Raw genomic sequence first — 26,001 nt, forward strand, 5'->3', positions numbered from 1 at the left:
AAGGTGTGTCCAAACTTTTGACTGGTACTGTACACAGAAATAGACAAATAAACAAAAACAAGGAGAAACAAATAACATAAACATTTAACTGCTATGTAAAAATATAAAAACACATACAAAAGTTTATACAGTACCAGTCAAAAGTTTGGACACACCTTCTCATTCAATGGTTTTTCTTTATTTTTATTTTGATCTACATTGTAGATTAATATTGAAGACATCCAAACTATGAAGGAACACATATGGAAGTATGTGGTAAACAAACAAATGCTCAACAAACCAGAATATGTTTTTGAATTTTGAAGTAGTTGAATGAGAAGGTGTGTCCAAACTTTTGACACAGAAATAGACAAATAAACAAAAACAAGAAGAAACAAATAGCATACACATTTAACTGCTATGTAAAAATATAAAAACACATACAAAAGTGTATACAGTACCAGTCAAAAGTTTGGACACACCTTCTCATTCAATGGTTTTTCTTTATTTTTATCTACAGTGTAGATTAATATTGAAGACATCCAAACTATGAAGGAACACATATGGAATTATGTGGTAAACAAACAAAAACAAAAACAAGGAGAAACAAATAGCATACACATTTAACTGCTATGTAAAAATATAAAAACACATACAAAAGTTTATATATGATGGTAAAACAAAACAACAATGACAAAGAAATGGAGAAAATAGTGCAGTTTGACAAAAAATATTCTGTAAACATCCTTTGGTTACCAGCCATCCCCAAACAAACAGGGCGACTCAGGACAACGTGAGCCCCCGTTTCTGCAAAGTATCGCGAGAAGAGAACGGATGCCCCCCTCCTGAACGTGAAGACACAGAGCTCCGTGTGTGTGTGTGTGTGTGTGTGTGTGTGTGTGTGTGTGTGTGTGTGTGTGTGTGTGTGTGTGTGTGTGTGTGTGTGTGTGTGTGTGTGTGTGTGTGTGTGTGTGTTCTCCTGATGTCATTTGGCAGAAAGGGGGGAGGCTGATCTGAACGGTGGGAAGCACAACAATAACGGCACCGCTTCACCGTGCACACCGGGACTTGTGACGCCTCTGCTGGATTTAAACACGCGAGGAGGAAGAAGAAGAGGAAGAAGAAGAAGAGGAAGAAGAAGAAGAGGAGGAGGAGGAAGCTAACGGGAGTACCAGATGCTACTCCAGCGGAGAAGGAGAACGGGACTCGAGCAAGCTGCACGATTTGCGTGATGGGTTCTCGTCTTAGACCTTTCTGCTAGAAGTCATCGTGGATCGTGGGGGGTGGGTGGGGGGGGAGGGGGAGGACTTGCTGTGTGCGTGCGTGTGTGTGTGTGTGTGTGTGTGTGTAGGCATTGTGTGCTGAAATGCTAGCGGACCGTCGGGCAGCCTCTGGGCCGCAGCTCGGCACTCCGAGCCCGAGCCTTTGGAAGTAGCTAGGTGAGCTAGCTGCCTTGCTAGCCGCAGCTGTGCCCGATGCTGCTGCTGCGGCTGCGGCTGCTGGTGCTGCTAGTGAAGACGACACGGTGCTGAGTGAGCATATATATATGTATATATATATATATATATATATATATGTATATATATCATTGACCCTGACTGGACTCACACACACACACACACACACACACACGGGATGTGATGCTTTGTGTGCGTCGTATTTGAGTCTTTTTTTGTGTGTGTGTGTGTGTGTTTTTTTTTTTTTTTTTTGTTGTATAGCTGGTGGGCTCTCGCTTTTGCTGGACGTGAAGGAGCTAACGTCGCTGCAAAATGCACAGCAGAACCACAGCAGGGGGGGACTGATCACAGCCCACCCTGCGTCACTCAACACATTTTGGAGGGGGGGGGGGGGGGGTGTCACAACTTGGGACAAACGATTGCCACATTTGCCGCCTCATCAGCTGGCAGCATGGATAAACTGACCATCATTTCAGGGTGCCTGTTCCTGGCAGCGGATATCTTTGCCATAGCCAGCATTGCAAACCCGGATTGGATCAACACTGGTGAATCTGCAGGTAAATGAAGCAGGCCCACACACAGCAGCCATTCACAACTGCTGTTATGTTGTTGAGTGTTGTTGTGGGTTTTTTTTTTTTCACTGCAGGGGGAAATGGCCATCAGATAATCTCCACAACAAAGATATGCACCACAACAAAGATATGCACCACAACAAAGCTATGCTTGTGTGGAGGGTTTCATCTGTAGCAGTGTGTTTCTTATGTTGCATCTTTGAATTATAAGACCAATAAGTACAATGTCATACCTGATTGATCAGCTTATTGGACCTCTGTTGCTTTAAGGGCAGCACCTGATCATTGTTTGCATGACTCTTGATAAATTAAATGCATCTTTAGGCTCTAAAAATGTCAGGGTTTCCTGGATGTCAAGGTGATGTCTTGTAATCACCAGTGCAAACAACATAAAACAGATATTTACTTCGCAGTGGTATTGAAAAAGGAAAAAAACAGAGAATGTTTGACTTTTTTGGGTGAAATTTAGATTAATCAAGTATGAGGGAGTTCATTGCAGATAAGCGATTGCTTGATTAATGAATTAATTGAGCCTAAAATGTCAAACACAAGGCTTATAATTGCTGCTTGGATTTTTTGGGTTTTGAACACTTTCAGGATTTGACAATGTGCTCTAGGGAAATGTTGTGTAGCCTAATAGTTGATTAATTAAAAAATAATTATTTGCAGCCTTTTTTCTGCCAACTGACTTATTGATTCAGCAGCTTATCAGTTAAGCAGTAAAAGTTATTGCGGTCCTGGATGTCTCTGGTGACTTGACATTTAAAATGACCTCCATGCGATCAATCCAATCAACGCTCACTTGAGGAGCGAGGGCAGGTGCTCATTTGTGGCGTCCCTGCTGATTTTGGACTAGAAGCACGTGCTGTCAGTCCCCGCTTTATTTGTGTCAGTCCATAAACACATTCGGTCTATTGATAGACAGCTGCTCCTCTTTGTTCCCTCGGCAGGATGACAGCTTAGTAACTGGGTCAGGGAGGGTCCATCATCCACCAACACGCACCAAGGCTGTATTAGCTCCACAGAATAAGCCATCTGTACCAAAAAAACAAGTAAAAATAGGTTGCAAATGAAATGAAGCCACCATCTATATTTGATTGTATTGGGGAGTTCCCATCTAAAGTTAGTCTCCTACAGCCAAATAATGTCCAGAAAGTTGATACTCGGTAGACGGGGTGTCATACAGAGAACGACTTCCACGTTGCTGTCACTGTTCTCACTTCCCCTCAGCTTTCACGGCCCTCTTTGATGATTTGTGATGTGACTTCTCTTTTATGGTTTTATGAGACGTGTAGGGGATGAACGACAACTCTGTCACACTTTTTTTTCTCTCATCATTTTGAGAATGTACCAGCCACTGTTTTTAGAATATATGATGGTAAACTTATACAGGTTTTTACTAAATTTTCACCTTGGGCAGAAGGTTACAGTGTCAGTCCATCTTGATATGGCACGAGTAGCAAATTAGTTTCATAACATCTATATACAGCTGCACACGAACACAGGATTATCTGTGTTTATAGAGTTCTTTTTGACCGAGCTTTGAGTGTTTTTAAAGATGATTATATCTTTATGGGTTGAGTGTGCCGCCTTAACCTCACACAATAGTGGTTAGTTTTTGCGGTGCCACTTTCCTTAAACCAAAATATCAAATGAAAAGTAAATTCATTATTTATGATTTACTATACTGTAGTTGTAAGGCTAGGCAAGTTTATTTATAGAGCACATTTCAGCCACAAGGTAATTTAAAGCACTTTACATAAAGCATAAAAAGCATTGAGACAAAGAAACTCATTTGGAAAGGACATTTAAATAGAATAGCTCTTGTCATTCAAAGATAGTAGAAAATAAAGCTAAAATATGTTGTGAGCAGAAATAAATACATGTTTTATTTGCCAACAACTATAACTCCTTGTGTATGCAAGTGAAGGCTGCTGTAAACTGATAATAAATCACAATTGTTTTACACTAGTAAAACATAATTGTAATAATATAAAATGTCTTTATAGTTGTTAACAAACACTTTAATATCTCCATCTTCTTAAAACCACGTTATTGTCATAAAACATTTATTTAATTATTATATAGTGATGTTAAATGGGGGATTTGAAATATTTGCTTAGAACAAAACTTTTTTTCTCTTATTTTTCTTTGAGCTTTGATGGTTTTGTACCATTTCGTATCTTTTTTATATGCATATTGCTCTCCACAGAGCTCTTCTTTTGACAAATGCACCCACCAATACAGTGTGTGTTCCTTGCGTACATAGGTAGGCATAGCGATAAACATATTTTGAAATAAGACTTTCAGCATCAATTTTGCTTTCTCCTTGCATTGTGCCTTCTTATTTCATATTTATTGCAACCAGGGTTCCTCTTTTGGTCTGTTTTGTCTTGTCTTTTAGAATGTGCTAGTCATATTGCATAATTTTACAGTTCCTCTTGGTAGCTCTGTTAAATAGTCTTTTGTGTGAATCTTCTGTTACAGGTGACGTGTCGCTAAATAGAATTTGAGAGGCTCATTTCTTGCAGTGTTTGTAATTGTGATGAGGTTATTTCAGAGTGGAACTATTTATCATGAGCTGTTCGCGCTGATTTGTCCGCGCCATTACACAGACTAGTGATTTGCTTGATGTTGTTATGAAGAAAGAGCCCCTGGTGACTCCCCCACATTGTGTTATCTCCATCAGCTGACCTCTGGTCCCCAGCTGTGTTGTTGTCTTGTCAGAGGGGCTCAGAGCTTAACAACCTGCCCTTGTTGGACCTCAGTGTGACGTCTTTGTGCTCAGAGCGTGGAGAAACAGACATGTTCTCCTGGGCAGTGAACCAAGAGTGAGACTTGTGCATGGAATTAAACCTATAGGTCTAGATTTGACACCATGAAGGGGACAATTTCACAATCAGTTTTTTGACGGTAGAATTTTATCTCCCCATCTTCTCTGTTGAGTCTAGATCAAAGGCCAGTTTACGTTCGTTTTAAGAATAAACGCTTTAAGAATAAACGCTTTAAGAATAAACGCTTTAAGAATAAACTACTTACACATACTATTCCAACTTAGCATCCCCCTGATATTACTTTGCAAAGTGGTACCGTATGCAGTGAGCTGCTGACTCACTCATATTAAAAAAAAAAGGCTGCTGCTGATGGAGATCACAAGGGGATAGTTGTGACAGGAAAATTCCATGCAGTCGCTTTTTCAAGCAAGCGGGTTGTTAAAATAAGACAAAATGCATTTTTACCATCTTTATATCATTGATTATGAATAATCATCACACCACAGACATTTCATCATAGCAGAAGAAGTGTATTACCCACAAGTGCAAGATGTGTCAGTCCCAGAGTTTAGACTTTCCTCAAAAAACTCAAGCAATCAAAGAAACTCTTCAAGCTACTTGTAGTTAGATATTTGTTACAGCATATAGGAAACAATAAAAATATACAAAATGCATGAAAAAGACTTGCGTAACATTGGTTAAAATCGCATTATCCTAAAAATAACACTTAATTCTCTAACTTTATCCATCTGATGTCTAAGATGGATCAAGTTGGATAATATTAAATTGAGAATTAAGTGTTATTTTTAGGTTTCCCCATTCAAGGCACAAGGACACGGCGTGTCATTGATGCAAAGCAACTGAAACTGGGCCCAGCCCAATATCATCTAGTTGCAGATATGCAGAGTCAGCAGTTCAGACCTGCAGTTCAGTCCACCCTGTGCCACCCACGGGAAAGGACAAAAACACCAGCACCGGTTCAGAACTGCAGATGTAAACATGACGGTGTTAGAAAATAGTAAATTTTGACATGTGCACTTGAGTGTTGATTGTGAGCCTAAAACTCCCTCCTGCAGCCGTCCCCAGTGTTCGATTGCAGCAGATATTACTCTCATTGCCTGTTGCGTTGGAAGCATTCCAACCGCTGCCTACTTACTTATTTTGCTTTCACAAATGCGCTGGGGGTTGTAGATTAGATTAGACTAGATTCATCATTTAGCACTTAGGTTCAGAGAATACAATTCTCTAGCGGGTTTGTCTGCCATGTTTTTGTATGCAAGTTCGGACCGCTCACATCAGCTGTGCTCCAGTGGCCAAGCAATGTAAGTGGGCGCTGTAAAAGCCTCCAGCAGAAGATGCAGCTGTTGGCAGCTTTAACTTGCCTCTATGCCGCCCACCACAGTTCAGAGGCCTGTTTGACTCATCCCTCCAGAGCTTTTAAAACAGCAAGCCCCCCACCCACCTCCCTGTATACTCCACTAATGACAGCATCATCATGCTGAAGATGAGCAGACACGGACCTCATTTCCTCTCATTTGGACGGAGACATGGTGAGAGGAGTATCTTGATCATGGGGAGCACAAAGCTGACTGCAGGGTAACGACAATGAGCAGGGCCCCAAGATGGAAGGATGGCCCATTATTTTCAAACCAAAACACATTTGTTTTTTTATACTAAAGAGAATCCATTTTGGCCATTTCCAGTAGGCTCAAGATATGGTCACACTGGCTGCCTCCCATGTACCTCCATTGAATCCTGTGCAACAGACGAGTTCGAGCATTTATTCCTTGTTTCCATGGACTTGTAGGTCAGAGCTCACCTTTGTTTAACGTTCGTGTGAATGTGCACGGTCAGCACTGCGTGTACGCGCCTGCTTGTTTATTTGTTTACCTGTATCCGTGTACCATAGCGTGCCTGCCTGTTGTTAGGCAGGAATTCCACAGAAAGCTAGTGAAACAGCAGGAGGCCAGAGGATCCAGGAGGAAAGGGTCATAAACCGGTGCCATTAACTGCAGCTTTTAAACTGTTGCTTAATGTTGCCCCTATTCCCATAACCAGTCCCTCTCTTTACTTCGCTCACCTCCTGTACTCAATTTGCTCGAGGTTACTCTGTATCCGACTTCAGGGCTTGGCTGTTGAGTGAGCCATTACCCAACAGCCAGCTGCCATTTTTGTAACAATCCATAACCTCCATCTCTTTTTTTTTTTTCCTTTTTCTTTCACACTTCAATGTTATGCATAAGTGTTCTGCACTGCGATAATGTAATTGCCATGGCAATAATTGAACACTGAGAGCATCTTTTTTTAGTTTTTCCTTGTCTGTGATGAAACATGTGCCTTAATCACAGTATTGCTGTGTTTCTGTGGCCGATATGGTAGTTTTTAATGCCCGTAACGGTAGTTCTGTAGTTCCTTATGTAGCATACTTTAACATCTACAGACTCCCAAGGCGTTTCTTTTGAACCATATGAATTGTTGGTGTGGTTTGTAACTATGAAAGCAGTGCTTTCACCGGGTGTTACAAACTGGACAGGATTTCCTCTAGATTGCCTGTTGAACCCACCACACCCTGCAGGGCAACGAGAGCATTCTTCTTACACACTTTAGTATTCTGTTTGTATTTAATGGCTTTAAACTCAATATGGTCATAAGCAGCAGCAGCATATATTTATTGTGTAAATAGAGAAAGCGTTATAGTAGACGGGTTATGAAATATCTAGATTTGGCTGCCAGACAGAGCAAGTAACACGCTTGACCTTTTGGAATTCCAGCTCGCATGCTTGTCTCATGCTTGTGTCCTCCCACCTGCTGAGTTACTGTTGATCTTTTATAATGTTGCCCACACAGAACTGCACTTTCAGTGAATGGGTTATTTTGTTGTCAATAGAAAAAGGGTTTACCACTCGTTCATTTTCCCCCTTTTTTCAGATTATGCCTTAAACATGTGGAGGAAATAAAGTCCCCATAACATTCTGAGAAGATGCCGTGCCATTAAGGCTTCAAGGCAGAATTAGCTTAGCCACGTAGCAGTTTTACAAGCATGGACAGAGTTTCCCTGTGGAGTTGTTCCCCTCTGGTGGTGCTATGGCGTTTATCCATGTGTGGTTTCCCATTTTGTTCACCTTGTATAAGCTCCCAAGAATACACACACACACACACACACACACACACATGCTAATGGTCAGATCAACAGGTGGAGGTAATGAGCCCCGATATGCAACAGTAAAAACAGGGAATTAGATGAGGGGGTTTTTGCTTTTTTCAAACTTTACATAAACAAAGTCAAACTCGCTTAAACCGTTTTGGTTAGACTTTCCAACAATCACCATCTCTGGTTTTGGTCAAAATAAAGTTAGTTGTGAAAATATGCAGATTCTGCCAGATTTTCTCTCCCGCTGTCTCTCTTTTACTGCAAGATTTAAATACTTCAAAATTTGGCTTTGCAAAATGTTTAATGAGGTAGATAATGCACTTGACCTGTTTTTTTTGGTTGAGTAACACTCAATACATAACTTTTGTTTGTTTAAAGAAACTCCAATGGGCACCTTTTTAAGTGAAAATGTGTTTTTTCTGTTTTCACAAGTGTTTTTATTTTATTTACTACTGTATGTCATTTATAGCTCGGGCCATTTCAGGACAGAGCACCCTGACTGAAAACAGTGCTTCGTTAAAGAAACGCAATGAACTTTGTTTTTGGAGGAAAGTTGCTCCAGGTCCCTGCGTGACAATGAAATATGATCCACTTTAATAACATTAGTGATTTAAAGGGTTTTGAAGTTTGTGCCCTTTGCTGTTACCTTGCAAAGGAGACAAAGTGAATTTGACGACTGCAGAATTGTCCAAAGTAATGACCTTGAAAGGAAGCTTGTCCAGTGCAGTGCTTTGCTAAGTGACGAAGCAAAGTAATGCTGCGAAATCTGAGCCAGGTTCGACTTTTTCGCTGGAAGAACCTGCTTTCTTTGCCAGAGCCTCGTGTACCAACCTTGTAGCTTTATTGAAATGAAGTTGAGTGCTGCACTTTTCATGCAGTGCTGTTGTCTCTCTGAACACAGTCTAACAGCTTCCTGTTATGTGTGTTCATATGCAAAGTGTCAAAGCAAAGAGGTATAAGACTGCTCCTCTGCCATCCTACATCACCCAAGTGCACTAAAACCCCTCTAATTTCTCAAATGAACGCCTCACAGCCCCACATCCTACATCCTATCACTTATAGTCCGCCTTTCTTGGCTGTCCTGTGATTAGCAGAGGCCTGAGTGATGGGACACTGTTCTGCTTACTCAGGTAGAAACTCCCCTTGAGGACGCGCTCTAATTGAATGACGTCCCTCCAGAGTGGCTGCATCACTGGAGCATGTTACTGGCCTTCACACTCAAACTTAAGCAGAGCTCTGCTCATGACTCAGAGTGAGGCACGAGGCCATGCCTTCCTGTCGGATCAATGATGGGTACAGTAAGCCGTCAATGTGCATTCCTAGACATTCAAAGATCCTAGCCAAAGACTAGAGATGGAGAAAGTAGATAGTTATGGATACTGGCTCTCTGAAAAGCTGCTGCAAATCTGTGTGATATCCTTGCAACTTCTTCCAGCCTTGTGTCTGTGTAAAGTGTCATTAGCACATACCTGCGTGGGATGGATTCAGTAATTGGCAGGATTGATTTGATCCTCACTTTCTCTTCCAGAGCGTGAAGGCGCAAGAAAAAATATTGGCCACTCGCTGGTATAATTGGGCCCACCACTGCGGAGAGAGCAGCTCCTCGCCAGCACTGAATTGGTGACAAAATGAAAGGAGCTTCTCCTCCTTCACTTATTCCTCTTTTGCTTTGACATCAGATGAGCTGCTAGGTTTTGGTCTTCCCCTCCCTGGATCTTGTAGTTGATTGAGGCACTACTGTTCAGCATGAGACCTTCAGTCTTTTTTGATGTTGTATCTTTTCCACTCGCTGTTTTTTCTCCATTTTTATTTAGCCTGTAGACATACTGTTACCTAAAAGATGTAGGCTAATCTATGACATTTTCAGCACATGCTCAGTGGTTGGCCCATATGTAAAAAGTGTGTGTGCAGTATGTTGCAGGCTGCTATGATCGCCTCTCCATATTTTGACATTTGACCCCGTGGATCATAGATAACAGGATACAGTGGAGCCAGAGCTGCTTCTCTTGTATGTTTCTTTTTTAACCCTTATAATCAGTGTTTTTGTTCGCTGGCTAATGATTAATTAAAACAGATGTATTGAAATGGTCACCTCCTCAACATTCAACCTCTCTCTGCAGGTGCCCTTACAGTCGGTCTAGTCCGGCAATGTCAGACCATCCACGGACGAGACCGGACCTGCATTCCACCTCGGCTGCCCCCAGAGTGGGTCACCACACTTTTCTTCATCATCATGGGCATCATCTCCCTCACCGTCACCTGTGGACTACTAGTGGCATCGCACTGGCGCAGAGAAGCCACAAAATACGCCCGCTGGATCGCCTTTACTGGCAGTAAGTGAACCAGACAGGGACATTCACTCTGAATTAAATAGTTTTTCCCCTCCCTGGAGCTTTCTCACCTTCTTCTCAGTCTCACTGCATCCTCATGACATAAACTTTAGTGTCTTTGGGGCAGGAAATAATAAAAGGAGAAGTCATGAGGTTTAATCGAAGTGAAATATTGCCCCAGTAATGCACTGCTAATTTAGATTTTTATATAAGTGTGACGTCAAGAGCATCTGAGACTTTATACTAGACCTTTTGTGTGTTTGTGTTTTGTGAGAGTGTCGTGAGAATCTGTTTGTTGGTGTTTGTGGGTTTGGTCGCATTTTCACTTTCATGAGTGTTTTTCTTGCATGCTTAACGACTCCTCTTGCTCCCTTAAGCTAATTTATTGAGTAATGCAGCTCCTCTGTTACCCGAATAGGTGGCTTATGTGCCACAGTGTTTTCTCTGCATAGATGCACTTCCAGCACTCAACAATAGCCCGGCAGCTACTCGCCCAGTGTGGCTGGGGCTGGTTTCGTAAGGCTGTGTGGGAGGGCAGAGCCTGATTGGTCGGTTAGTTGAGGGAAGAGACGGCCTCAAGCACACTTGTACAGATGGAGCAGAAGCCTGTGAAGACACAATGCTCTGTATTGTTGTTTGAAAGCTTTGTGCATTTTTCAGGATACTGGCTTTTTTTGTTCTGCAGATGTGCACAAGGACCCATTGCAAGTTTTTTTTTTTTTTTGTGTGTGCCAGGCTAAATTTAGATTCATAATTAGGTTTTATAATGCTCCCTAATCACTTCCCGATGAATCACCTCTATTCTCCTCGGACTGGTCTGTCTGTCCGGTAAGCACCAATCTGTGTCACCAGCTAAATTGGATGGTGCTAAACCATTTCTTAACCATCACACTTGAAGGGAGTAAGGTGGTTGCCATGGAAACAGTGAGCAATTGTCACCATTGTCCCCTTGTTAAGTTTCAATTGGCCATGTTAGACAAGAGGTATAGGGTTGTTATTCATTTGAAATGGGTTAAAGCATGATGATTATCCCTTTCAGGAAACAAGACTGGGGGGGGGGGGGGACTATATATTTAGGGAAAAGCTTGATATGTTGAGATGAGTTTGTTAAGAGAAAGACAAAAGATGGTAAATCATCACTTTCTTTTTTTAGAGCTCCCATTAGCTGACACTCAAGTGACTGATTGTCTTCCTGGGATCCTCTTGTATTTCAAGAGCCTGTTTGAAATGTAGGATAAGGATGAAAAGGCGAAATTGGGAATTGAAATGAGCTTTTTTCGCCTCTGATGTTGCTGAACATGTAGCTGTGATGGCAAACACCTCTCTGCTGTGGGCCGAACGGGGGGGGGGGGAATTGAGTTTGAGAGGTTAAGTGAGTGAAATAGGTGGGGGCTTAGAAAGAGTTGAGTAAAGACGGTGAATAATCATGTTTGCACAGGTCAAGAGCCAATGTAAAGACACAAATGGACGTAGAGTAGACGCAGAATAAAGTGAAGCTTGGTGTAATAAGGAGCCGGGGGAGGTGCCTCGGGTCAACCAGGTGAAGGTTGAGAGAAGGTGGGCAGTCTGTAGTGTAGCTGGCTGAAAGGACATCTTTGTATGACCAACACAGACCCGACTCTGTGACGCCACACACACACACACACACACACACACACACACACACACACACACACACACACACACACACACACACACACACACACACACACACAGACATAAAAACACACACACCAGCAGTGTTTCCCCCAGGTGCGCGTGTTCAGAGTGGGGCTATCATAAATATGAGTCGTACAAAACATTTACAGTAACTGCAGAAAATGTTGTTATTAATGATTAATTTAGATTTAGACCAAATACCTGTATGGTCGGTTCAAAAGCTTTATTTTAAAGAGTGACTTGACACTAAATCCACTTTTTAGTTTTTTTACAGTGACTTTATTTCACTATCTGTTGATTCTGGTCCCATTTTCATCGTGTCCTTTGCGTCTAAAATCGAATTAGTTACTGTGAGGAATTTTTTTTTTTCTCTTCCTTAAACATAAACATGCAAAAATATCCCTTTTATTCATGTAAGACAAAGAAAACCAGCAAATCCTCATAATTATGCAGCTGGAATCATTGAATGTTTTAATATTTTTTTGCAATAGACCAATCGTTTCAGGTATTTTTTTTGTCCCATATATTAGTAACCATAAGTCATATCAGCTGAGATGATACTTTCTCCTGCAGAAGGTGAGCGAGGCACCGTGTGTCATCGGTTCAGGCACTTTAGAGAAGCAGCGGACCGCGAGGTGCACTTCAATTAACTCTCTGGCGAAGCTTGCAGGAATAATGCTGAGCTGCGAATTTCTGGCTCCACTTTAGCTTAGCTTACCGTGCAGTTAATCGTATTCGGATAAAACAACAGAGTGGGTGATTTTATGATATATATATATATATATATATATATATATATATACTATGGTATTGTGGTTAGTGTTGCAAATATATCAATACGACTTTCATGAAATTAAGGTTGGCCTTAATACTTTCATCATTGTGATTTAAAGATTGGATACAAACACTTTGATTTGTCAGGTATTTAAATCGCTGGATTAGCCAAAAACAAATAACCCTGTCTGTTTATTTGAATCGTATCGCCCCCTCCTAATTAGATATTAAATCTCTGGGGTGAATTGTAGATATTGATTGCCAAATTGACTTCCACCAAAATGTCTTTAAATCCCAGTACTGCTCTAGATTCCTCTAGCTGCATGGAATTACATAACTATAACATCAGAGATATTTTTGAGACCGGGAAAAAAAGTCATCCCTCAGGTACTGAACAGCTCTGCTAATTGAAAAGAGAGTGAAGAGGTGAAAGCTAAAAATGGCTGCATGTGCTGTCACACACACACAAGAAATGGATTACACACTGTTGAGGGATCCAAAATAATTCAACTCAGTTAAATTTAAAGAGATGTCATAACGTGTCTTGTTTCTGAGTACTTGTAATTCTGCTTAAAGCTAAGATGGTTTAGAGTTTATCTGGCACACGCAGTAACATATAACAAGTCACATATCCCCGCCCCCCCCACCGTGCTACAGAGAATCAGTGCAGTAAGAAATGCCTTTAAAAAAACGTCCTACTGCGTCTCTGAAAGCAACATGAAAGAGTTATTTCTAAGTATGTGAAGCTATTCCACATATTCTGCACAGCTGTAGATCTGTTGTTCACAGAGGTCACACAGTTTGCTTTGCTGTTTAACGTCACTGTGTGTGTTACATAAGTGGACTCTGGGCCCGACCCAAAGCACCAGTTATAACATCTTCAAAGGAAAAAGGAGATATCCTCATTAGTGACAACCTAATCCAATCACAGACGCCTACTTAAGACTTGGTAATGACCTCACTCTGCTTTGCGTCACACATGCTGTGCCGATCATCACAACATGCTCATTGTTTTTTAAAGGGGTACTTTTCCTCTGGGAAGTTTTTGTCATACACATGTGCACTTCTATAAAGCCAATTAAAAATCTTGTTAAAGGTGAACACCAAAGTGTGTTTTCTGGTCCTTCGACTTGAAAAAAACCAAAAAACTTTAGTGGCTCCAGAGGGAGCTGCCTGAAGTCTGGTAAATTCCCTCAAGTGATGTCACTTGTTTGAAAATGTAAAATATCGGACTGTATGGAGTTGGAAAGAAGTGATACCTCGGTAACCACTCCTCATCGCTGCTTAAGGCTAAACTCGCGAGGCTGCATTAGCTGCTAGCTTAAAACACCTGAATCTCAGACCAAGCTTTCAGCAGTAGTGTTGCATTGTGGGTAATATATGCACCAGATTTTAAAAAGGAAGATAAAACAATGGAGTAAAACAGACGATATCTCTGGTTATACTCCAACTATTTGGAGCATCTGTCTATTGTGAATCAGTCATGTTATAGGAGCGCAGTGCTTAACCCGAGGAGTTCGCCTTTAAAAAAGGAGTTTTCTCTAATCCCATGTCCTGATTATGGAAAGGGGTTTCTCTTTATGTATACATTCACGCTTAAGTAATCAGGTGCAGAAAGATGACTGAGCCGTTCACTAAAGTGCATGTAGCTGCAAGAGAAACTGTTCAGACAACAAGTCTAATATATAAAAAGGATGGTTTTAAAAGCTGGTGATTGTTACTGCTTGTGGAGCTTCGTTCAGCTCTACCGCTTGAAAATCAAACTAAATCTGTTTCCCTCGGCACAGTTCAAACAAAAACAACCTAGATGCACAACAGATTTGTAGTAATGTGACTGTCTCATGAGGAAAAGTTTATATCAGTTCACTTAAGCTCTCATTTAACATCTGACAGCCCAAAGAAACTACAACAATATCGGCATGTGTGTGGCTTCAGCCTCAGTCCTTCATTTTAGTCTTTTCTTGAATGTAGGAAAATGTATTTCAGGATTTTACTAACATGCAGCGAAACAAAACTGGATGTGGCTGTTGAGGAAAGCATACACTCTGATCACTGATTTTCACCTTCAAGCATGTAGCGACATTTTAAACCCTGTTTATCAGCCCGGGGCTGTTTTTAAAGAACTTATTTATGGTTTGTGGAAAAACATTTACTGAAGCAATCGTGCATTCAAGCGGGGATGGAAATAATGCAAATCTGTGGTGAACTCAAGAATACTTGATTATAATACGTTTCACCCACAAATAATTACCTAAAGCCACCAGAAGCTTGACTTTACTGACTTAAAAGCTGAAATTACAGCATCCTGAGGGATGTTTATTAGAGATTTACCAAAACATTTCATTGTGGAGAAATGCTGTATTCAGGTACTATCAGAAATATTGGATAAACGTTTTTTTTTTTTTTTTTTTTACATTATTTGTTTGACAGTATAGTTGGACAGGACACATCAATATTTTAACATTAATAATCGGGTTCTTGTACAGTTTGGGCCAAACAGTGTTGTTTTCATGTTAAATACACAGTAATTCTGGCTGCATTTTAAATGAATGCACAGCAGTACAGTGGGACAAATCTCTACTAAATTCATTTAAAAACCATTTCATCTTTAATCTCTGCTGTCCAAACCCTTTAACAGCGTTTGCTCTTCTTTGTCCTGCTGTTACTACAGATGTGTCTGAACGAACCGCAGCTCTTAACTTGAAACCCTGCAAAGGTGTGGAGATTATTGGAAATGGTGTGAAATGATGATTAACAAAACTAAAATATGAAACAAACAACGACATTAGATTGTTTTTTCAAAAAACTCTCATTCATGTCCAGACATATGAAGAGATCCAAACGTTAGTTCTTAGTTCTTAAAGTAGATACAAATGTCAATAGGATTTAAAAGGAGGTTTTCTTGCTTCATACGGGACTATTACTGCACATCCAGTGCTTGTGGAAAGTTCCAGCTAAAGCGCCGATTAAGTTCTCTTGGTGTAAAATATTGAGTTTCCCCAATTACTGCCGTTTTGATTGACATTGTTGTGAAATGAGCAATGAGTCTGTCATTTCTGCAGTCTGGCAAGAAAAAAAAAAAAAAAAGAAAAGAAAGATGTACTGGCACTCAAATGTGTTGCTTGATATTCTGTTGCCGCAAACTTGGCAGAATAATGTATAATCTATGACTCTTTGAAAACATGTTAAAACATTAATTGCATAAATGACATTTAACAGAAAAATGTTGTGTCAGAGTGTTTTCGATTGAGTCTCTCATCTTCCTGAAATACATGAGGCAAAGTCACACTGATCATAGTGCATTCTGGGAGTATGCTTTGTGTAATTGCTCCTTCAAAGCCATTTGAAGGAGCATGTTTTACGTCGCTAATGAACATTAATTCAATTTGAGCAGCCTGTGCTTCCTGCTCAGGTTGAGTGAGTTCAAGCTTTATTTTCTGCATCTTAAAGGCTACAATGATGACTGAGGTCCCACTTTTTGAGTCCCCTTTGTTATTTATTTCTTTAACACATTAAGTGTACGTTTAGTAGGATGAGTTTGGCCCTGAAATACATCTAGTTTGGTGTACATATTATTGTGTAAAAGTGGTTGTCTGTCCAGAATCATAAGATATTTTATATTTAAGTGTACAGTAAACTAACATTTTCTCTCTGGCTCCTTCCTTCCAGTGATCCTGTTCTGTATGGCGGCGCTCATCTTCCCCATAGGCTTCTATATCAACGAGGTGGGAGGCCAGCCGTACAAGCTGCCTAACAACACAGTGGTCGGCTCCTCGTATGTGCTGTTTGTCCTCTCCATCTTCTTCACCATAGTGGGACTTCTGTTTGCAGGCAAAGTTTGCCTCCCAGGCTGAGGACTCGACCGTGCCCGCCTCTGGACTGACACAAGAGGCTCTGAAAATGTTATGGGATTTACAAAAAAACACACACAATGACTGAAAATCAAAAACAACAAACTCTGGGCACACGCCTGAAACAGGGAAGTCTTTGATTATGTGTCAAGGGACCGCAGCACCACGGAGTACCTAATGATTTAAAAAAAAATAAAAAAAAAATTAAAAGGAACAAAACACTAAAAGTGGAGACTTGGTCACAAAGGGGTGGAGGAGTGAGAGAGAGCGGGCGGCTGAGGCTGTCGCAGCACCCTTCAAGTGTTGCTTTGAAACATGGCCGTCGCTGTTGTTCTGGCAAAGGGTGCTTAATGTGCTGCTGTCATGGCAACTGCGGCCACAATGCTGGCGCACATTTCTCGAGGACCACTGCAGTCACTCTTCAACTTGACCCCCGTTCGCCCGCTGCACCGCCCTCAGCACACATCAGCGCCGTCACGACTGCTCCTGTTGCTATTTTTGGCTTCTATTAGCTATTTCAGTTGTGTGTTTTTTTTATTCTGTTGTTGTACATTTTGTGTTCTTTTTTTTGTTGTTTGTTTAGTTTTTTTCCTTCCTACCCTCACCACCTTTTCACTAAAGTAGATTGAGTGTAATTGAGATTCACTGAACTGAGTCTTTGAGGGGAAATGGGTGTTTTTTCTGCCAGCTCAGCTTTGAAGCAGGATTTTTTTCTTGCCTGTCACTTCACGCAGCCCCAGGTGTGTAGCCTGGGTGAGCAGCTATGAGCACAGCTGTCTGGGCCAGCTGTGGACGAGAGGAAGGTGCAGGTGTGACGCCTCTTGGTGTCAAAACAGCTGCAGCTGAGGAGCAGGTAGCAAAGAGGGGGAGACCTCCCTGAGCAGCAGAACAGGAGGTCAAGTACCATAAAGGAGAATGCCACTCAATGTAAGACCTTGCATTATGTTATTTATATGTACAGCAACGGAGTACTGGAGAGTATTATTTTGCTAAGCTAAACACATAAGATTGATACACATTGTTTTGCCAATAACTAGAAGACTGTGAATTTAGAGAACAATCATCTGAACATAAACACACTATTATAATATAATTCTGTTAAGTACAGCCACAAACAAAGTGGTCTTTTAAAAGGTGTTACATTTCAGAGGGGTTGAGATGAATCTATATCAGTAATTAGTGCAGACAGTATTGACTTTTTATAAATGGAGCTGAAGTTACATTAAGGTGTGAAAATAACAAGTGTGATGTGCTGAAAATTGGTGGCATTCTCCTTTAATGTTGGACAGGATCGAAGCGAGCCAGGAGCTTTTTTTCTTTTTCGTTCTTGTTTGGTGCAACAGTGGAGGCCCAGGGACTGCAGGTCAGGTCCGTGCACAGGGCTGAGCCTCAGTGTGCTGCTCTCGAGGCCCGTGAATGAAACACACACACACACACACACACACATAGACATGTAAAGCCACCACACCGTCTGTCTGTACTGAGTAGAATCACATATTAGGGCTGCAACGAATTATCATTTTCATTTCAAACTTTTAACTTAAAAAACACACACACACACACACACACACACACACACACACACACACACACACACAGGAAGGTGCAGATCAGTGTGACCTTCAAAAGTAAAATGCGTCACACAGTTCTTCCCCCGTATTTGGTGCTTTAGTCAGCGCACCAAACGTTTTTGGTCATCTTGACTCCACCAAGATGATGTCTAAGGTTATTTCTGGTTTCGGGCTCATAATAAGCTTTGTAACTACAAATCCCATAATTGGAGGCTTTAGTGGATGTATAATGTTGCCATGGAGACAGTGGGTTATGCTTTGGAGGACAACCTGAGCCCTGTTTTTTTTTTTTTTTTGCCTATATTAGTTCTCGTTGTGACAAAGTGGGGCCCTTAGAAGTATGAAAATGAGTAAATATTAGATATTTTTTTGTAGTTTTAAATGTCTTTTTTTTCTACGATTCTTAGCAGATTAATGGACATTAATTCACAATGAACATCTGTGATTATTCTTAAAAACATCTGGTCTTTACAAAGCGCCAAATTCTGTATTTGTTTACCTCACTTTTCAAACTCATTCTTCAAAATACTGTTTCAGCAAATCTCTTCCATTTCTGAAACTAATTTATTTTTACAGTTGACCTTGACACAGACATCCCTCAACTGAATTGCTCTCAATTGTCACAAGACCAGTTTATAACACAGATTTACAATTTATTATCAATATAGTTGCAGATTAATTTTGTTTTGATTGCTCCTCCAAATATATACAAAAAACCCCAAATTTAAGCTTGTTCTTTATATGTTTACATTCATAACAATTTGAGGATTATACAACCTACTGACACTGATATCTCTCCTGAAATCTGTGCGTGCGTGTGTGTTGAATCAATCACGGGGCTCATTCTTAAGAGTTTTGTTTTGTATTTCTGTTTCCTGCTCAGCTCTTCTTCCTCTCGGTCTGATGATGTAAACTGCTATCTCCACACTCTGCAGAGCCCTCCCTGTGTTGGTTGGTTGGTTGGTTGGTTGGTTGGTTGGTTGGTTGGTTGGTTCAGTATTGTGCCATGACCTGTTTTTGTTTAATAATGTACAGACACACAAAAGGCAGGCTGTATTAGGAAGCACTGTGCATTCAACAGTATAGGTAACAGAAATAGAAGCACCACAAATGTATAAAAAAAAGAGAACTTCTTACCTCATTGTTTTTTGTTTCTGCTATTATTTTCTAATGGTGGCAACGTGTGCCCTCTAATTTGTCTCTTGCCTTGATCGGATGTCTTCACATAAAGCCTATGATCATAGGAAATTATTTATCACTGAATAAAAAGAGGAAAATATGTGTGTGTGTTTGTGTGTGTGTGACCATGACAGTTTTTATGTTTTATTGTGCATATTTAAGGAGATATGAATCAAACCAATACCATAGATGATAATCCTCCATCATCTATTAATCTTAAAATCAGCGTGCTACTTCTTCAAGATGTGACTCAAATGTCCTTCTTCTCCTTATTCATTAAATCTGACAAAACGGATACAAAGCTGCTTCAAGGGCAGCTACCCAGGATGCATCAGTCAAGTGGCCTTGAAATCTATTTTTAGAGTAGTATTGTGTGGGCTAAGTGGTCATATTGAGTCTTGTAATTTGCACAATTAACATTTTCCCACACAATATCACTTTAGTTTCTCAGACAACTGATAATGCGCATCGTCGTTTTGAGCAGATCAGAGGCTTTACGCTATTCATAAAAGAGTTTGTGACTTTGAAGGCTGTAAATGTTTTCAGAGGACTCGCTGTAGTTGCAACCTTTATGTCAACCTTGCTAGATTTTGTTACAGAAGGAAATTGACTGGTCATTGCTTCTGGCATTACTTTGGATTGCAAGTCAACCTTCAAAAGGACAGGTTTTTTAAAAAAAAAATGTCTTTCTTAAAGGCATAGCTTGACATTTTGGAGAAAGAGCTTATTTGCCTGGCAAATGACACAGTTAGCAAAATGCTGACCTATTCCTTTAAGGCTCATGAAAGCAGCTGAAGAGAAAACATGGTTCATCAAGTTCTGAGTTGTTTTTCTGCAGCGTTAACACTTCAGTTCATTGCTCAACAACAATGCACAATGCACTAAAACAGTTCACACGTGGGATTCCTAAATCACAAATAGGCTGAATAGGAGATCTGAGGCAAGTCTTCAATTGGCAGCACACGTCTGCCATTGATATGTATTTATATTCATGTTTGTCTCTCTGCCTTCAGCTGAAACAGTCTTTCTCACTGTCGGTGTGCCGCTGAAGATGAGACAGCACAGCTCCTCTCAGGACTTCACCTCCATTAGCCTCTCGGTGACCTGCAGCGCGGAGTTGAGCATGAGTAGTGTTTCCATTTAGGATTTCAGAAGGTCACAATATTTTGGCTCACATCAGTCCAAACAGCGCTCTGCTCTCCGAGTACTTTAGCAGAACTACAGAGAAATTGCACTATAAATATTTGATCTCAACTGTCATACAAAGCTCCTTGTATGTCATTTTTCTTTAACCTAACCCCTTTTCCCCCCCTTTAATACTGCTGTGTGCAGTTTAACCTGTTCAGGCATCAGAATTTGGTTTATTACCAAGTAGGTTTGTCTTAATAATTTGGTCACAATGAACAGAAATAGAAAAGACAAATAAACAATAAAATAGTGCAAGTTTAGAATCTTAAATATAATACTATAAGATACAAAAAAAAATGTGTTTAACAATAAAAAGAGCTGTACAACGATTAATGAAATAATCAGAAAAAAGAAAACTTTCACAAAGCAATGTCAGCCTTTTAATTGAGGCATAAAGGTATTTATGTTTTACGAGGTACAAGCAGTCTTACTGCGTGTCAAAAGACAAACCACGTCTCATCTCTACTTGTACCTCACAACAGGAACTTACCGCATAAACAGAATACATGTTTAATGTGTATTAGTTCTACTTGATGCTCCTGCAGTGTTTTCTTTGTTTGCTTTTACCCAAACGTCCCCCGAATCCATTTTATATTCTCTCCTCCATCACAGTGTGTGTGTGTGCATCTAGCATCACCCTGCACATGCACTGGGGGGGACAAGTCCCTGGATAAAGGAAGACTCAGAGATGAGACTGCTAGACTTGATTTTGTGGCCCCCCCCCCCTGATGGGCAGCAGATGCTTAATAGTGAGTTATTGGCGGAATGATGAACAGTGACAGATCCCAGAACAGTTCTCTCTGAGACCAGATGGAGGTAAGACGTTTCTCTGGTCCAAAATACTCGGTTATATATAACCAGTCGGTTTGCTAAGATAGGAATGTGCACTCTGCTTTGCCATTAAAAATGAAGTAGGTGATAAGCTATAAAACCTTTGGCAATATTTAAATGAGTGTTGCAGCAATTCACATATAAAACAGTATGTTGGATTGAAATAAACTGGACAAATAACTGCTTCTCTATCCAGACCACAATTGGGTTTAACTAATAAACGTATCAGTTTTACGAGGTCTGTCAAACTGCAGTGCATAATGATGAAACACCAGTTCTATCAGCTGATGTTTCCTGTGCAAATGTTACACTTTACTGCTGGGAGCCCAATATGTTTAATGAGACATCATCAAGCAATGATCCCTTTCTAATTAAGTGGAAATGTCGGCCATTTAACAAGAGTCTGCCATCTGCTGATCCGTTATGTGTAGCAAAGGACTCTGCTCTAGTTTGTATCGTTTTGTTTTTCCCATTCACAGAGACAATAAAAGGGATTCAAGAGGAAGCAGACAAACTGCGCTGGAGGACTGACTCAGAGACAAACACTGGTTTTGTGCATCATTTGGCATTTTCAGCTAGATCTCAGCACCATTATTAGTGTTATTAGGCAGATTGCTGTTTCAGATCATGTTGAAGACAGACAATACGGAACTAATCTAATAAAATCTACCGGATTTCACTCCTGTTTGTTGCTGCACACACTGGTAGGAGCCTTAACATGACATAAGTTGAGTGGGTGGAAGAAGCAGTGAGAAAAACTCAGCGGATATGTTGCATCAGCACATATTCCTATATATTATATAGCAAATGTGTGCACACAGAGCTCCTTCCATGAAGGTTGTGTTCATGGTTTACAGTGTGGCCTCCCGCCCGCTAAAATAGATTACTGTGTCAGCACGCTGCCAAGCGCACTTAGATGGAAATATGGTCGCCATCTGTTCTTGTGAGAGGCTGCTCCAGCTTTCTGTGCTCTACCTGAGGACCTGCTGATGTAATAAATCAACCAGTCAATCAGTCAATCAATCACCAATCAAACAATCCATCTATCTATCTATCTAGATGTGAAAACAGCTTTCTAGTGCACAAACACCATTCTGCACAGTGAAGTTCAATCAGCACAGTGATGTAACAAAAAGGAAAATACACTTTTAGTGGATGGGGGACTTTAAAAAAGGGATAAGTGCTTTCAATAACATGCAGTAATGAATGTTTATTATCAAACTATAAAATACTTAATTGATTCTGAGCTCTCCACCTAGATGCTGTTATTTAAACAAAAGATATTCTTTATTGTTCAAAACAAATAATTGTTTTGTTTTTTAACGTTGAGAAAAACGTATTTTGAATCATTGAGATTTTGTTTGCTGTACCAGGTCACAGCTTACACTCCTACCCTTAAGATCTATTCATTTTAATGTATAATATTATCATATATGTTATTTAAAATGCATTCATTTTAATTACCCAGTTAATTGAAAGCAGCTTTGGTCTGTTGTGAAAAATGTCTATGCAAGCAGTAAAAGTGCAATGTACACTGCATTCAAAGACAGTGATGTGAGACTCGCTGGTCTGAGGCCTGTGAGATTCTTTGCTGGTGCTAACTTTAGCTTCCTACAGTATTGATCAGTCAGTAGGTGGAAAATAGAGGCTCAGCAGAGGATGCAGTGATGTTTCCTCTCAGACGGATGACTGTCTGCTGCTAGTCAGCATCCATCACACAGCAGATCTGCTGCAGGCGAGAAAAAAAAGAAAAGAAAGTGACGTTTGAGGAGATAGAAATAAATGCAGCCTCTTCCATCAAAGTGTGAGCAATGCTATCAGTGTTTTGGAAAACTTGATTTTTGAATGTGTGTATGTAGACATCAGGGTTTCATACTTTGAGTTATTTTGAATTATAATTGAATTTAAACTTTTTATTTTGATTACACTTAAGTATGAGTAAGTTTTTTTTATTATTTCTTCTGTAAAATGTTTGTAGTTATCTTCTTATACTCATATTAATATTTTTAGTCAAGGTCTTATTTTCTGAAATGGAATTATGATAGAAATTAAAAATAGTTACAAATAGTTACAATTGATCAAATAACAATGTTTCATGTGAAAGGGATCATTTAAACAAAAAGACGCTTATTTATTTCATGTTAATGCCATTTGAGAGATGAAATCATTAGTTAATTTATAGTTTTAATCCACATTTATCCTCATTGATGACAGCGTTTTATCACCTTGTTTTCATCATTTAAAGTTGCACAAATTTATTTATTTACATTGGATCGAATAACAAAATGTAATGTGAAAGGGGTCATTTGTAGTGATGAACCCACAGACAATTATCCCCAACTCTGTGCAGTGTTTTAGTGTCTTTCAGCTCATTGATTCAGTTTTGCTTGTTGCAACTTTACTGTATTAATTCAGTCTCAAGACTCAGGTTCCTCTTTTTTAAGAAGCTTGTCCCGCACCAAACTGAAAACATACTAAGTTAGCGACAGGCTGGCGAAAATAATTGATGATTTACAGCTTCTTCAACCACCACCCAGTTGACAAAAAATCTATTCCTGATTTTTTAATTTCACATTCCCAGTCTTGCTCTGCAGCTCCAGTGTCAAAGCTGCAGCCCCAGTGTTGCTGCCTCACTTTTCTCGCCCATGTTCCTGTCATGTCGATGGCAGTAACAGTAAAACAGCTGGACTTCCTGCTCTGTCACAGTGTATTTCTGACTATACCAGAAGTCTACAGGAATAAACACAAACACACACACACACACACACACACACACACACACACACACACACACACACACGCACGCACGCACACACACACACACACACACACACACACACACACACACACACACACACACACACACACACACACAATGTGTATGCATGAACGCAGCTGCCACAGCTCTTTGAGTGCACCTGTGACTGGTGTGTTTGCTGCAGTCACATCACATCCTGGCTATTTATCTGAGCTGGAACAGGACAGACAGAGACATCTCAACCAACGGAGAGAGTCAGTGTCTATATTTACACCTTGTCTAATTCATTTTATAGGGTTTGGAAATGATTATTATCTCTATGAGTGAAGCGTCTGGAGAGGAAATGTCCAGTAAAGTATTCTGTGGAGGGTAAACAGCTGACTTTCAGTAAATCAATTATCAGTTATTTATATTACCAAGATGAAGAAGATTAAGTGTAATGTTAAAGGACATTAAGTCAGCCTGTCAACATACTTCACTGATTGTTAGCTACCAGTTGGTCAACAGGCTTTTCAGCGTGACAAATCAGAGTTTTTTTTCTTCCTCCGTCTAGCATGCTGAAACTGTCAAGATGTTATGTAGTTTTCTGGGTTTGTGTCTGTGCCAGGGAATGAAAATGAATCACAAACAACACCTCATGATGTTATATCAGACTTTTAGTGATGGTAGCTTTAACAGAATATGATGTTGGACATGAGTCAGATTTTACAATTGTATATACAATCAATACTCCTAGCTTTAACTTTGTAAAGTAACATAATATTCTCTGCTGCCTTGCAGTACGTCATGGCAGCAACAAGGGACCAGCAGCTTTCTACCCACTGACAGATATCAGGTACCTTTTTTAACACCACCATAAATGCTGTCCTGTGTATTTTTCATTCATTGATTGAAAGCCAATGGACACATTTGCAACACGGCCATTACTCTCAGGCTCAATTTAAGTATCAGCGTGAGCACGGAAACAATCAATTGTGCAAAAGTAGGTCTTAAATCAAGGTCCACTTACTCCATGTTTTATGCATGTCACAGTCGTGGATAGTAGATAGAAAAAGGACCAGGGGTTAATTAGATTTTTTTCTTCACTTTGTTTTGTCAAATCTATCAGTCCTGAAATGTTATCTGCTCAAATAAATGTACAAGGCAGTTCAGAAAAATGCTTCAGAAGGTGTATTGATTGTCGGTTTTTGATCACTAATGATGATGAGTATGATGATGATGAGAATGGTTCATTTGATTATTATGAGTTTTAACTCCACCTTGTTGATGATCTATAAAATTATGCTACAAAATGATGTCATAGAGTGACGCTGCTGACTCATTGAGCAAAATATACACCTGTTTCACAAGACAAGAATCAAACATGTATCCGTCAGAGAGTTGGCTCTCCAAATATTCTGTTTAGTGGATAGCCCACTTAATCCTCCTCTTACTACTTCCTATGAAGCAGTTTAACATGAGTCCAATAAGACAAATCAACTCTGTCAGTCATCATGCCCTGGAAGTTATTGCTGACATGTATCCCTTCAATTGTTTTGCCTCGGTTGAAAGCACCCATTATTCACCAGATAACCTTGTGGTATCCCGAAGAGCCGCTCAGTCACTTCAGCCTGAGCTCCCTGAGGAATGTGGATGTGATCGGTATGTTGTCGTAACAGCAGGAGATGGAGGAGAGGCTGCAGGCTCTGCAGTCTCACGGCCCACGGACCAAGCTAGCTGACCACTGTTTATTTTTCTGCTGGGCCCAACCGTTTATTTTCATGAGGGTATTAATGTCTATTTTGATATGCGTCTTGTGTTTTTTTAGATGAGTCACTGGGGAATGTGTGGGTACATGTGAGAACAGTCTGTGCCTGCGCGAGGACGGGCGAGACGAGAGAGAGGATTAAATGTGTGTGCATGTGCAAAACACACACTCATATGATAA

At 40.3% G+C, this 26,001-nt stretch overlaps 1 protein-coding gene across 1 annotated transcript; it reads left to right on the plus strand.

Annotated features, from left to right (window-relative positions):
• Nucleotides 1-1,715: 1,715 nt before the first annotated feature.
• mosmoa (modulator of smoothened a) lies at nucleotides 1,716-19,385 on the plus strand. The gene is made up of 3 exons (XM_054607718.1): nucleotides 1,716-1,993; nucleotides 10,054-10,266; nucleotides 16,366-19,385. The coding sequence occupies exons 1-3, from the start codon at nucleotides 1,888-1,890 to the stop codon at nucleotides 16,548-16,550; spliced, it is 504 nt and encodes a 167-aa protein (XP_054463693.1). The 5' UTR covers nucleotides 1,716-1,887; the 3' UTR covers nucleotides 16,551-19,385.
• Nucleotides 19,386-26,001: the final 6,616 nt, after the last annotated feature.

This window comes from Anoplopoma fimbria, chromosome 11 (genome assembly GCF_027596085.1).
Source record: "Anoplopoma fimbria isolate UVic2021 breed Golden Eagle Sablefish chromosome 11, Afim_UVic_2022, whole genome shotgun sequence".
NCBI classification, from domain to species: Eukaryota; Metazoa; Chordata; class Actinopteri; order Perciformes; family Anoplopomatidae; genus Anoplopoma; species Anoplopoma fimbria.